The 15580-nt window shown below is 38.7% G+C and overlaps 1 protein-coding gene across 1 annotated transcript in view; it reads left to right on the forward strand.

Annotated features, from left to right (window-relative positions):
- Nucleotides 1-15580, forward strand: part of LOC141437964 (atrial natriuretic peptide-converting enzyme-like) — a gene marked incomplete in the record, with an annotated part of 181873 nt that overhangs the window by 109545 nt on the left and 56748 nt on the right. Inside the window, 1 exon segment of the mRNA XM_074101573.1 lies at nt 9704-9836. Coding sequence (XP_073957674.1) covers nt 9704-9836 — 133 coding nt within the window.

A 15580-nucleotide genomic window follows, 5' to 3' on the forward strand; every position in this document is an offset into this window, starting at 1 on the left:
CAAAGCTATCCAAACCATACATTTGCTTCTCACTGCTCGCCAAATCTTATCGACGTTGTTAGCAACTCTACTCGCTTCTCAACTTCTCGTCGGCGGAGGACAAGTGCCTCATTTAATCTTTCGATTCGGCACTATAATCTCTGTGGAATGATCATACATAATTAAGGTCAATAACTCCGCATCGATATCGTTTTTTCCAACTGCTAATGGCGTGCAGTAAATCAATTCCACGGTAGACAGCAACTGAAGCTGCTTATCTTGCTAGTATTGTACTGCTGTAGCCAGCTGCCACCTAGCAGCTGCGCTACCCCGGAATTGACCCCCACTGGTAATTGGTTTCCACTCATTAATTGTATTGTATTGTAAAACTCTTTATTGTACATAAAAACACATGAAATAACATAACACAGGATAATAAGATGTACAAAGGCGAACTTATCCCTTAAAGGGATCTCTTCCAGTTAACCTTTGAGCGATTGACAGGATATCAGACACAAGAGTAGACACTACAAGTACAATGAAAAAGTAAAAGAACCGAAATTTAAATTAACTCAAAAAAAATCATTTCAAATACACATACATAATATAGGTACACAAACTAATACATAATAATGAAGTCAATAAACTAATACATATCAAGACAAATAAACTACATGCAAAATACATATATACATATACACCGCATATACACAAAACAGAACATACAACACTGCCTCCTTTAAGAATTTACGATGAACTGTCAAGCCAGCTGCAAGCAAGGCAAGGCAGCTGTTAATCATCATAATCTTGATCTATTTTACAAGCTTTTATTTAGTTCCACCTGTCTCGTTGTCTGTCTGTAATCGAATCTTGCAAATTAAATTCGACCAACTTCAAGTAGTTGGATTGACTTGAAACTTGTTATACTTATATAAATTGCGTGACAATACAATAATCTGGTAGTGACATCCTAGTAGTCCGGCCAGGATCGTCTCCACAGGACGGAACTCTTCAACGGTTAATGGCATCGACTTGAAATTTGGTACCTGTGCAAATGTAGTTTGGGTGACAATACAAGTACAGTCAGAAAAAAGCTTCTATTAAAAATGTTTTTTTTTATCAAAATCATAATGTACTCACAAATAAATTGAATTATATCGGCCGAAAGATTTAGGTACCTACTTCGTAACAGAGTACAAATTCTCTCTCCATTAAGTTAAAATGTTTGTTGTTAAACTAAACTAAAAATTATACAAACAACGATCCGAATCCCAGTATAAACCGCACAAAGTAAACCACACAAAGCTGGTAGAACTTAGTTCTCAACTCCCAGGTCCGCGCAAATGATGTTGTGATTTCGCGACTTTCACTACGGCTGTTTTTTTTAAAAGGAAGCCAAGAGCATGTCGGACAACCCAAAATCGACAATTTAAAACGTCCATACCTTCCTTTTTTTTTAAGATAGGTTTTTAAAAAATCTTCCAGAACTCGGTTTGTCAAATAATAAAAATGTATGTAAGACAATGCGAGTAAATAATCATCCCAGCCTATATACGTCCAACTGCTAGGCACAGGCCTCCTCTCAGAACAAGAGGGCTTGGGCCATAGTTCCCACGCGGGCCCAGTGCGGATTGGGAACTTCACACACACCATTGAATTGCTTCGCAGGTTTGTGCAGGTTTCCTCACGATGTTTTCCTTCACCGCAAAGCTTGTGGTAAATTTCAAATGTAATTCCGCACATGAATTTCGAAAAACTCATAGGTGCGAGCCGGGGTTGGAACCCACGACCCTATGCTTGAGAGGCGATAGGTCAAACCACTAGGCCACCACGGCTTTTTAAATAATAAGAGAGTAAATAATAAGAATGTTTTTATATTCCTTATAATAAATTATGATTTGATATTTTTTTAATACAACGCTCGAATGTTCAAACTAAGTATAGTTATTAATTTAGATAAAGAAGTATTTAATTCAGTTAAATTAAACAATCATGATATATTCTGAAATAATGTAAAGATACCCTATATACCCTATATACCGAGTGCCGTAAAAAGGACGCTATTCCTGTGTTATTCCAGAATGTATATTATTTCCATTTCTTTCACCCTTGCTGCAACATAGCGCAAATAATCCTCGTAGAGAATTTTATAGTGGAAATACTAAAAGTCGCTGTCGGGGGCAACGACTCGCATTCCACAGAGACGAGCACAACTATAAGCTTCATTCTGATATATTATTTATACCACAATATAATATGTATTACAGTTTGAGCCATACAAATAGTTAAAAGTAGGTATTTTAGTTTCTGTCACATAATTTGATTTGAATGGTTTCTTAGTTACAGTTGTTGATGACTTGGACTGTCATTCTATTATATGTTTATCCTAATAAAGACATGTAAGACAGACAGACAGACAGACATGGCGAAACTATAAGGGTTCCGTTTTTGCCATTTTGGCTCCGGAACCCTAAAAAAGAAATTTTCAGTGAGTGCCTATACCTTCATAATATTATGAGAAAAATAATTTATAATTAAAAATTTGACAAAAATTTAAAATATAATTGTAACAGTATGTCAAAAAAAAAATTGTGGAAATATTAAATCATTGCAAATTTACATTATAATCATGAGGAATTACAGATTGACTAATTTAAACTTAAAAAAGAAACTATTTATTGTACTTTGACATATATCTAAGTATCCTTAACACTATAAAAACAATGTTCATTCAATCAAGATGTCAATTCTTCCCTAAATTCTGTTCCCTTCAAAATCGGGAAGACTATTAAAAATTTTGAACAAGAAACTACCGTGAGACTCACTCATATTAAATATAATGACCCGGATAACTCACGTCTTAAATCGAGTTTAGCTCGACATGTTTCGGGCTAATCCGTAGCCCTTCGTCTTCGGAGCAACGCGACTCAGCGGCTGCTGCAACACGCGCACTGCGCGCCGCCGCTCTGCTCGCGCGACTACCCGACGAAACTGACACCGGCACACAACTACCGCGTTTTCATCATGATTACAACTGTCAAATGTAGGGTAGCACACAACACTAACAATATCGCTCTGTAAAGGTACGTTCACACACACCGATGACGCAGCACGAGTATTAACACCGTTTTCCAACTCGGAGGTACCGTCCAACCACTATCCCGGTTGAAATTCGGCCGACGACTAATCTCGATGGCTTCACGCACTTTCCGCGGAATGAAAAATTTCTCTCTCGCAAGTACAGATACCTTATCAAATCTGATATAGTGCGTCGAATCCGAGTTCATTGGGCACTGATAATGTAATAAATTTATTTTCAAGGAGTGTGGATGGTTTGGCTAAGCGTGCATTAGCACGGGGACTTAATTTTGCTCCTACTCCGAGTCGAATACCTACCGAGATGATTATTACTAGCCTGGAAAATGTCATCATGCGGAACAGGATTCCTTCCGTGGATGCTGAGTGTATGAGACAAGACATCGTTCTTTATTACGTAGGGCTCGTTTACCGAAATCCAACATACCATGCGGGGAGCTGAGGGCGTTGCGTGAGTTGCGTAATAATTCGGATGTGTTGGTGTTACCAGCGGATAAGGGTAATGCAACGGTTATCGTCGACACTTTGGTATATCAGGACAAAATTTGTCAATTACTTGCTGATGAGGGTACTTACAAAAAAGTGACTTATAATCCAACTGCCAGAGTGACGACCAAGGTAAACAAGTTTTTGCAGAGTCTACCCGACAAGAATTTAGTTGCAAAGCTGCGTCCACAGAACCCTACTACGCCGAAAATCTATGGCTTGCAAAAATACACAAAACGAATTGGCCTCTGAGACCCATAGTGAGTCAAATTGATTCGCCGACGTATAAGCTAGCCCGTTACCTGTCGTCTGTGCTATTGGGGGTTTACGGGGAAGTCGTCGAGTTTTATTAGAGATTCAAAACACTTCGTTGCCTTGTTGAATGATGTCCATATGCGTGAGGATGAACTGATGGTTAGCTTTGACGTTACTTCTCTTTTCACCAATGTGCCGGTAGACGAGACTTTAAAGATTATATCTGACCTATTATGTGTCACTGATTTACCTACCGCGTATATGGAGGGAATTGAGTTGTGTTTGAAGAGCGGCTATTTGGTTTGGCGCGGTGATTACTTTTTGCAAGTTGATGGAGTGGCCATGGGTTCACCGATTGCTCCGGTCACCGCCAATATTTTATGGAGTGGTTGGAGGGAAGAGCTTTAAACAACGCTCCCGTTGTTCCAGATATTGGTGGCGGTACGTGGATGACGTTTTTGCGATTGTGTCCAGGGATAGTTTGTCGCAGTTTTCGGACTACCTTAACACTTTGCACGATAAGGTTAAGTTCACGGTGGAGATTGAGAATGATGGGCAGTTGCCGTTTTTAGATGTTTTGGTTATGCGGGGACCCTGTGGTAAATTGGAAACTACAGTTTATCGTAAGCCAACTCATACGGATCGATACTTGAGGGCAGATTCACACCACCATCCTTGTCATTTGTTTTCTTTGCCTAGAACGTTGATAAATCGAGCCTTGAATATTTGTGATCCAAAATTTGTGGATCGTGAACTGAGTCACGTGAGACGGGTTTTGGAAAGCAATGGGTACAACTGGAGGCAGTGCAACCGTGTGGTGAACGTGTCGACTCGTCATAGACCGGTGGGAGCTGAGAGGGTTCCGGTATATTTACCGTTTATAAAAGGGGTGACGGATAAAATCGGACACTTGTTACGCCGAAGATATAGCATCAAGTCGATTTTCCGTCCTCATATGCAGCTCAGACAGTTGGTACGTTCGCCGAAGGATAAGGAGCCCCTGAGTGGCCCCGGGTATATATGATCCCTGTGCCTGTGGCAAGAGCTATATTGGAGAGACTGGACGAAACGTTTCCACAAGGGTATCGGAGCACATACGCAGTATGAGGAAACAGGACGACAAGGGGTCTGCTGTGGCCGAGCACTCAATGAACTCGGATTCGACGCACTATATCAGATTTGATAAGGTATCTGTACTTGCGAGAGAGAAATTTTTCATTCCGCGGAAAGTGCGTGAAGCCATCGAGATTAGTCGTCGGCCGAATTTCAACCGGGATAGTGGTTGGACGGTACCTCCGAGTTGGAAAACGGTGTTAAATACTCGTGCTGCGTCATCGGTGTGTGTGAACGTACCTTTACAGAGCGATATTGTTAGTGTTGTGTGCTACCCTACATTTGACAGTTGTAATCATGATGAAAACGTGGGTAGTTGTGTGCCGGTGTCAGTTTCGTCGGGTAGTCGCGCGAGCAGAGCGGCGGCGCGCAGTGCGCGTGTTGCAGCAGCCGCTGAGTCGCGTTGCTCCGAAGACGAAGGGCTACGGATTAGCCCGAAACATGTCGAGCTAAACTCGATTTAAGACGTGAGTTATCCGGGTCATTATATTTAATATGACTATTAAAAAGCCATATTGACATATTGAACGCATTTCTTTTGTACATATACGCATGGCATGGTGGCTGATGAAGAAGATTCTTATATTGCACTCTCTGATGTCTTACAGAAACATCTGTTCGCCTTTCAAAATACTGTGGGTGTGATTTAGTTATCATGCAAGCTCAAAACAATGTGCATGGAACCCGAGCGTGAAATAAAAATGTAACTACTACTGTCTAGACTAGAAGTAAACGCTGAACTTATTGCAATATTGAAATATCGCTGTACAGTAGAAAACCAAGGTCTGTTTACTATTTTGAGTTTGTATGAAAAACATACAGCACACACAAGATTTTTGTACATGGGTGAATTTAAGTACATAGTACATTTTAATAAGTTAAGTATTTTTAAGTAAACAACTTGCAAAGATTTACTTACCCAGAGATGCGACGGCCGACTTGAAATTAGCATGATATTAACATGATGCAACATACGCTTAATAATGCTCGGAATATTAAAGTACTAGTTTATTTGCCCGGCGACGCGGTATATTCCTAATAAGGCAAGTTTTTAACTCGGTTTCAGTATGCTAATTAGAGTTACTTCATTTCTGAGCTCCGTGAGCCTTGAAGATAACTCTAACTTCGAAATTACGCAACTAGTTGAAGTTACAGTTAATAATTAAAAACTTTTTGGTTTTATTTTTATTTTAATTCAAGTTTTTTTTGCTGACTGTACTTGTATTGTCAACCAAACTACATTTGCACACCAAATTTTAAGTCGATGCTATTAACCGTTGAAGAGTTCCGTCATGTGGAGACGATCCTGGCCGGACTACCAGGATGTCATTACCAGATTATTGTATTGTCACGCAATTTACATATGCATGTAAGTTTGAAGTCAATCCGACTACTGGAAGTTGGTCGAATTTAACTTGCAAGATACAGACGTCACAGACAACGGGACAGGTGAAACTAAAAGATTTTTTTTAACAAAAAAGTAAAACCGACTCCAAAAAAATATAAAAAAAATGGAACCGATTTTTTTGGAGTCGGTTTTACTTTTTTGTTAAAAAATTTCTTTATTTCTCACTTTTTAGTGATTCGTAGCCAAAGTACATCTCACAACGATTCCATTAAGCCCAAACACGACTTAGTTACGTTGCCTACTTTCTGGCTTCAGCATCAGATCAGTTCAAAAGAATCATTAACTTAAAGCTTCTTCTTATTCGCTTATTCAGGTATGTTAATCATGATCGTTTATAGACGAGCGAGCATTACTTAGCTTTGACGAGTTCCATTGGTCATCTACGGTCTTCTTCATCAGGTCCAGTGATAAATGATACTTTCTGAATGTACTTAAATCTTCATTTTAATGCAAAAAGTACCAAAATCGTCATAGGTGTACAGTCAGCGTCATATAGTACGTAGCAGTCAAGATCACCAAATATTTGGAAACATACAAAATAGTCATTACCAGTGACTCAGTCAAAGCGGTCAAATTGTTCGAGACAGCCATCGTGTACAAATATACCGGAGCACGCCCGTCGTCAAATACTTTATAACATTGAAGCCGACATTAGTACCGTAGCAGCCAAAGTATCCAAAAGTATGGGACACCACAGAAAAATTGACTTTATTATATACCGTATAAGGTCCAATTATCTAGTTAGCTAGTCATCTTTAATACAACGTGAACGGTGTTCTATTTTCAGTCTCTTGGTGCAAAATGCACATGTCATTACCTTTTTAATTAAATAAAAACTCTTTTATATTGTAATTATACTGGCCAATTCAAGCCATATTTAAAAGGAAATCCGTTAATCCGAAATTCTGACAATGTAAATAAAAATGTGAAAAAAAGGCGTCAGGCTTCAAATGAAAGAGACGAAACGATCACTGACAAGTTGGTACTCTTTTCGGTGATTGTCAAAAACGAAAAGTCGAATCTTATTACGTGTTACCTAATGTTATTTAGCACTCAACTCGAGATTAAACCTTAAACCTTTTAAATAAAGCTCAGTTTTCTAGTGTGTCCCATACTTTTGGACATTATGGCTGCTACGCTACCAGTGGTGATGTGCGTGCTCCGATTTATTTGTACACGATGGATGTCCTGAGCAATTTGATCGCTTTGATTGGGTCAATGTTAATGACTATTTGGATGTTTCCAAGTATTTGGTGATCTTAACTGCTACGCACTATATGACGCTGACTGTACCTATAAAATTTGAGGTTTGCTTTGAGACTTGGTGACAATGGGACCACCTCAGAAAAATACCCTTTCGAATAAAAAAAGAATTTTGACAATCAAACATTGGAACATATATAGAACCTCCTCCATTTTTGAAGTCTGTTAATAAAAGCTTGTAAAATACAAACAAAAATACATAGATGCAGTACCTAAATGAAGGCCAATTCTTGGCCAAGTCCACGGAAATGTACCCGTAGTGAAATTTCAGGATTTCAATTTGAACATCCGGTCTAACGGTTATGCGAGTGAAGCAACATGGTGAAGGCTTGTATGCCATATGTCAGTTCGGAAATCTTCTTAAATATTAACTCCTTTATCGCCGAACGAAAGCGCGCAAACAAAGTGCTTAAGTAAACCTTTGTTTATAATATTACCTTAAATGCGCGAATTAATGAAATTTCGTCGTTTAATAATCAAACAAAGTTGCGTGTTCGCAACTTGTTCGTTTGGGTCGCAGAATACGCGAGTGCAGATAATTCGCTCCATACAAACAGGCATAGGGTAATTTGCCGAAAAATGTCCGTGGCATTTTTAAAGCACCCGTGAAAATAATACTTCGAACTGGTTAAAATATTCGTTTTCTTCTCTTTCTTTTTTTGAAGTTCTCGGGTTGCATAGGACGGTATTCAATCCCGCGGCTCTTGGCTATACCTACGTACCAAGTATGCTACCAGCATGCGTATATGGCGCAGTCGGTAGCATACCCGGCGCGTATAGCCTGACAGGACAGATCTGACAGGTTAATCACGTACCAGTTACTATTTAAGCTTAAAATACGTAAGATGCTATCACTTCATCCACTGTAAAGTGTCTTATCTCAAGTTCCCTCCTAGCGAGTATAATTATGAAGAAACCACCCCTCTGGTACTTCGTAAGCTGTGCTGTACTTTGTCGCTGTCAGTTGTAGCCTTGGGCCTTCCAAACAACGATGAATTTACTTATAGTACAATAAGTTTTATCTTTGTTTCTAGTGAAATAAACATTTCAAGGTAAGCCTAACCCTAAGAGTTGGCATGAAAAGGTGCTCGAGACAGGTTTCATTAACTTAATAAAGTACAAGCTTAGAATATGCCCTATTTTATCAAAGTGACAGTGACATTTAGAGGCTAGATCGTAATATCTAAGACTTTGGTTACATCTACGATTCGAAACGATACGATATGGTTCGATTTTGGGTTGGTTTGATTTAGTTTGGGTTTGCTTATTCTGGCGTCAGTTCAGTTCATTATTTTAGTTTTCTGTCTCTCGTATCCGATTGACGAATAAGTTATCATTAAAAACGGGATTTAAATTCGGGTTTTGTTCAGAGAAGCTCGTTATTTCGGCACAGTTGCATGCGCCATGATCACGAGACGACTGTTCTATTATGACTGTAGTCGTCTCGTGATCATGTCAATGATATAGACATATATGGTCCATAATACTATAAATAAGTTTTAACATCTTTAAGAAGGATTGTTTTTGAAGGTGCGAAAATACAATTTACAAAAAGTCGATTTCCTCAAAACTTACTCTGATTGAGATAGAGCTTTTCGAGATTAGGGCTGCATAATGATTAGTAGCTAGGTACGAGTATGGGAGGTTCATTTTGAATTAAATTCTAGCCTTACGATTTTAATTCCTTTCCGTTCTAATATAGATAAGATAGATTAGAAGCGGTGGGTCTATAGTGGCCTAGACAAGGGTGCTCTAAAATGAATCCGTATCTATTTAATAATCATGTGTTCTAACATTAGTTGTGAGACTTTATTATCTAACCTAACCTTATGGACTCTTAACTGAAATTAATAATTTGAATTTGAATTATAGCCCGCCTTATATCAGTATATTTTTTGTGTTATTTCGAGGTTCAGATTGCTATGTTTAGCGTTATGGAAATAGAAAGAAAACAAGACGTTTTTTCAAATTCAAATTCTCATTTAATTTATTTAAACTACTAACGCTTTCGGAAAGACCATCATTGCCACGAAGAATGCGCCGCAAGAAACTTGTCAGAAAGTTATTTTGCATGGGACCCCCTAAATGTATTTTTGTTCTCAGGACCTGGAGATATATGACGCTGTGGTGGACGTGCGTTGCTACGAGCTCACTGCCCTTTTCTTGTGCTCCCTGTTTGTGCCCAAATGTGGCCCCTTGGGTCACATGGTGCGGCCCTGCAGAAGCCTATGTCAAGGTGAGTTACTATTTATATAAAAGATTATTTTTGAAGAGTAAATAACAAAGTAAAATATAAATAACTTATACTTACACCTTAAACTCTCACTCTCTCAGTCACCTGCGAGTGCCACCCGCTTGATACACGCGTCTGTGAACTTTTTTATGCAATAATGGAGCAACAAAAAAACGTTATTAAATATAACTGTTCAGTGGAAGGTTGTTTAAATTAAATAATCGTGAATTTCGCCGATAACGAAATAGTCGCAAGATATTTCTGTTTTTGGTGTTTTGGTGCATATAAGCTATAGTTGACAACCTTAGAGCGACCGCCGAGCGTAGGTATGAAAAGTGAAGTACATACAGGAGATTGACTTCTGAACTATCTGTGTTTTGTGATATGTATACAAACTCAAACTCATAACATTTTATTGACATAAAAAAAACACACTACATCACAACAAAAACACAGTAAAAACGTAAATAGAAGAAGATAGAAAAAAATATAGGTTTTATCAATATCATAAATGAATGAGGTAAACTAAATATTTCTAAAATAATTAAATAATTTATTTCATCTTATCTATAATTTTTAATGTCTAATACATATTTAATTATATATAAATAAATATATTTAATATTTCTTGAAGAGCAAGATTTTACATAGCGAGAGGAGCGGACTCCGCATGGATGACGATCGACTGCATGAAAATATTTACCCGAACTCAATGAAATTCGTCGATATAATTTAAACTAAGTCATTAATGAGTCCACTCCGTCCGCGTGGAAACCGTGCTTAAGAATGCTGTTCTTCATCAGAGACCATGCGTCGCTGCGGCTTCTTCTCGAGGTGTTTGGGCTGTCGATGCCGGATTACCTCCAGTGCGAGATCTTCCCGGAGTCCACGGATACTGACGTGTGCCTCGGCAACCGCGAGGTCAAGGAAGCCAAGTTCCGCGCCCTCTAAGCCTGGTCAGTGGAGATACATTATAAAAATAAGATTGTTTATTTTTTGGAGTATTTTGTATTTTTTAGTTCAATTCCAAATTTTGTTACTTTTACGGTCATCCCGTAAAATCCATAAAAAAAAAACTGAAACAGATGCACAGTAAAACCAGAAAAAGAGACCAGCGCTGGGAATCGAACCAGGTCCTCAGCATTCCATGCTGCGTGTTTAAACCGCTACACCACTGGGCTGGCCCAGTGCTGAGGACCTGGGTACGAATCCCAGCGCTGGTCTCTTTTTCTGGTTTTTCTGTGCATCTATGTTTCAATTTATATTTTCGATATTATACTCGTAAAATAACCATATTCGTTTACGTAAGCTTGTTATGCTGGAATAAAAACCATTACTCTACTTCCTCGTAACACGTTGAATGCCATGGCGGACATCATGTGTCCGTCAGCATACTTTCCTCCGTCCAAAAACTGTTAGTGTGTTTTGTTCTTTGTTTATTTATCATCAGGATAACTTAAAACTTATAGGACTCTTACGGAAACAATGATGTAATCATTACTTTGCGAGATATCATACGCAGACACCAGTGTCCGTCGCGGCCTGCGATAACGCCCAACCATCATTTCCATCTCGGGAGGCCGCGCGGGTCACGCTGCCGGCCACCCCGCGCCGCGCCACCCGCATCCGCGAGCTCCAGAACGACGACTCATTCGTTTTTTTTCCGTTGTGCTCGCGGTTAAAAATAAATTAAACTACGTCTACTAAGTTAATACTTTTAGAAACATGAGTTTGAAAAGTCCATAAATCCTATATCCTTTCGAATTTTTACGGGCCAAGTGAGTCACTTGCCGGAGTAAAAACAGTCGAAACGCAATCCGTCGGCTGTCTAGAGGCTTCCGAAAAAATCAAGGGCATGCGGACACCAGTGTCCGCCGCGGCTCCCTGAACCCAACTGGACTAATCATGGTTTTAAGGCTGGCGTTCAACGTGTTAATACATCATCCATCATCTTAGCCTAAATAAGTCTCAGAATGAGAGAGCTCGAGCTGTAGTTCCCACGCAGAACACCACGGGTGGGAAACACACACACTAAATATTGAACTATTCCGCAGTGTGCACAAGTTCCTCACAATGTGCACAGGTTTTTCATCGTAGAGCTTGTGTGATTCGAAATGTGTCCCAAATCCCGAAAAATTCAGAGGTGTGGGTCCGAGTTTAGGGCCTACGCTAGCTGGCACGTATGCACGGAGCTGGCGCCCGCCTGCGGGCATGGGTGTAGGTAAAATCCGCCGCAAGCAACGCGGCATACTATTTTTCATCACACTTGCTCGTAAACAGTGTCGTAACGTGCAAGCTACCCTAGTTGCAACCCCCCAAATAAAACCCTCGACCTTTTGTTCTTGTCATGAAACTCAAGGTCGATAAATGAGTCATTGCACGTACTGATACTGCTGCGCGCGCTGCGGCTCACGACAAGGGGGAGGGCGCGGGGTGCTGGCGCTGCCAAGAGCGCAGCAGGTATCGGCAATTATTTGTAAACATATTAATTTTGCTTTACAAATATACAATTTTATTCGCAAGTGTGATGAAAAACATTATTATTAGTATTGTATGTCGCACGGCGGCACTAAAATTACGAATATCAACTCATTAAAGCCCTTAGTGTTCGACTTCAGGCATTCCTTATTATCCGCCCTTAAGACACAATGTACTATTTCAAATAGGCGTCCACCACCTCGGCGCAAACTGCGTCAGCTAGCGTAGGCCCTTAAGCTACGGTCTTCTGCTGGAGAACATTAGGCTACCACAGCCTTTTAAATACTAAATATGTAGAACAGCAGCGTAATACAATTGGCTAAGTAAAGTTTTTTGAAGAGGTGCTAATTATATTTTTCTTCGATAGTCGACGTCTTAATAATCGAGGAACTGCAGCTCTTTTATTTTTATTTCCTCTTATTAATTAGAAATATTTTTTTAAGTGGTCGATATGACGTTTGTGTGATTGAAATTGCAGAACCGTTGAGGGCTTAGTACTTAGTAGAAACAGTATAAAAAAAAAACGAAGTCAACTGTCACTGCTGTCACCGTCAAGTAGAATCTAACCTAAAACCGTTTTATTTACTTTGCGATTTGGTGCGATCAGTGTTTTTTGGATAATTTTTAAAGATCTCTCAGCACAAACTCAGTACTTTAAAGTTTGCCGCATTTCTCCACGACCTTTGCATGATAATTGGACCACGATTGGATAGTTTCGACGACTATTTTGGCTCTGCTTCTTCGACAACGCTATCTGCAGTCTCGACGACACTTGGCTTGACTTTTGACCATATTTTCTATTTTAGCGGCTTCACCTTTCAATACGAAATGAGTGAATTTGTGCGAGCAGATTCAAGGAACTTGCCACACATGGCTATGAGTCTAGAATATTTTGACACCAGTGATAAGTATACAATGTTGCCTAAATCAAAGGAGATAAAGCACTCTTGTCCGCACCGGTAAAATGGATGAACGTAAGTACAAAAGTATATCAATACAGTTTCTTGTCTATTTTTTTTACATTACATTTTAGGGCATCAAAAGTTGAATATGTTGCCGGACCAAAGTTGTTTGAGAGCACAGAATAACAAAAACATATTACCTATATTGTGACCATTTACTTAGATATCAACTGACATGTGATTGATGCGACAGGTGATGTTGTTCTGCATTGGCTAAAATATTATGATAGAGTAAAAATTTCTGTGGTTAGTGAAACATTATATTATAACTACCTGTTGCCCGCGACTCTGTCTACGAAGAATTCGCTTATTGCTTTCCTGCAAGTACTATGTATTTTTTTCGGGATTAAACTGTGAGATAAAAGTAGCCTATGTTCTTCCTCGGGACTCCAACTACCTACATAATGAATTTCGGCTAAATCAGTTCAGCGGTTGAAGCTTGAAAAGTTAACAGATAGACAGACAGAGTTTTTCATGTTTATAATATTAAATATAAGTAAGGATTTATAATAATTTTGATCTTTTTTTCAGGTGGATGTAAACACACTTGGTGTTTTTATTTTGGTTGCAAGAAGAAGCCAAGGAGCATAACCTGTTTTCCAAGGACATGCATTTTTCCATAAAAAAAGAGGCATAGAAGTACCACGAAACTCCTCAATGGTTAATGGAAGAGAATAGAAATAGATTTAAGATTTAGACGGAAATGTAATTTTGAACATGACAATCTCTTAATACAGAAATGTATTTTTAGTTGACAATGCAAGTACAGTCGATAAAAAGTACAGTCAGCAAAATTTTTTCTTAATAATATCATTTTTGGTTTTATTTGTGTAAGCTTTTATTTTTCTCACAATACTTTTTGTTGACTATACTTGTCTTGCATTGTCATCTAATCTGTAATCAGTATAAGTACTGCTGTGCTAAGCTAATGTACTTTAAATTTGTATTCTCATTTTAGTTTCTAATTATAATACATACATACTCGTACATTGCAAGTCGAATAAAATCTTGTAAAATATGTTTCTTTTCACTTATGATTTACATCATCAAAAATAACGAAAATGTGCAGAATTGTAACATTGCTCACAGAGATTTTGATTAGGTTCGATTCCCGGTCATGTATGTATTAGAGTCAGACAAAATAAAACGGTTGAATGCCATATATATCCATAATAATATTATAAATGCGAAAGTGTATGTGTTTGTATGTTTTTCCGTCTTTCACGTCGCATTGGAGCGACGGATCGACGTGATTTTGGCATAGAGATTGTTTATGGGCCACAGAGTGATATAGGCTACTTTTTAACCCCCGACGAAAAAGAGGGGTGTTATAAGTTTGACCGCTATGTGTGTCTGTGTGTCTGTCTGTGGCACCGTAGCTCTTAAACGGGTGGACCGATTTGAATGCGAATTTTTTTATAAGAAAGCTGGTTTTCTAGCGATGGATCTAGTCATGATTTATCAAAATCGGTTCAGCCGTTTCAAGATCATCAGCTCTTTTGTTCGCTGCGGTAGGAATCTTAGACGCATAATGGATATTTACTTTACTTTCAAACATATTTGGACTTAAAATTTGAAACACCCATGTATGCTATATAGCTATGCAAGATTATGGAATTCTCGGCCTGATGCTGCAGCCAGGATATCCAGAACACTAGTAGGTACACTCTTAATAAAACTATAGCAGATATATCGTGTTTGGGTTCGTTTTGATCAGTATTGATTCTACAAACAATGCAATGGTGGCAACAGGATGAGCTGATGCTGCAGTCAGGATATCCAGCACAATAGTACACTCTATAAAAAATAAGCACATATGTCGTGTTTGGATTCGTTTTGATCAGTAATTTATTCTACATACAATGCAGTGGTTGCAACACGAGAGCGATGCTGCAGCCAGGATATTCAGCACACCAGTATACTCTTGAAAAAATAATAGCAGATATGTCGTGTTTGATTCCTTTTGATCAGTATTTATTCTACATACAATGTAATGGTGGCAACAAGATGAGCTGATGCTGCAGCCAGGATATCCAACACACTAGTACACTTTAAAAAAATATATATCAAAGTTTAAAAAACATGAAATAAAAACTTAAATTTAAAATTTAAAAAACCCCCGACTTAAAAAAACGCCAGCAAAAATAAAATAAAAACGCCCGAAAAAAACGCTGCTTGAAAAGACAATTAAAAAGTAAAAAATAATTATGCGCTACCTATCTGTTGCCCGCGACTTCATCTGCGAAGAATTCGTTTATCTCTATCCCGCGGGGACTATGCTGATTTCCCGCAAAATTAGCCTAAGTT

The sequence above is a fragment of the Choristoneura fumiferana genome, chromosome 18 (genome assembly GCF_025370935.1).
Source record: "Choristoneura fumiferana chromosome 18, NRCan_CFum_1, whole genome shotgun sequence".
NCBI lineage: Eukaryota > Metazoa > Arthropoda > Insecta > Lepidoptera > Tortricidae > Choristoneura > Choristoneura fumiferana.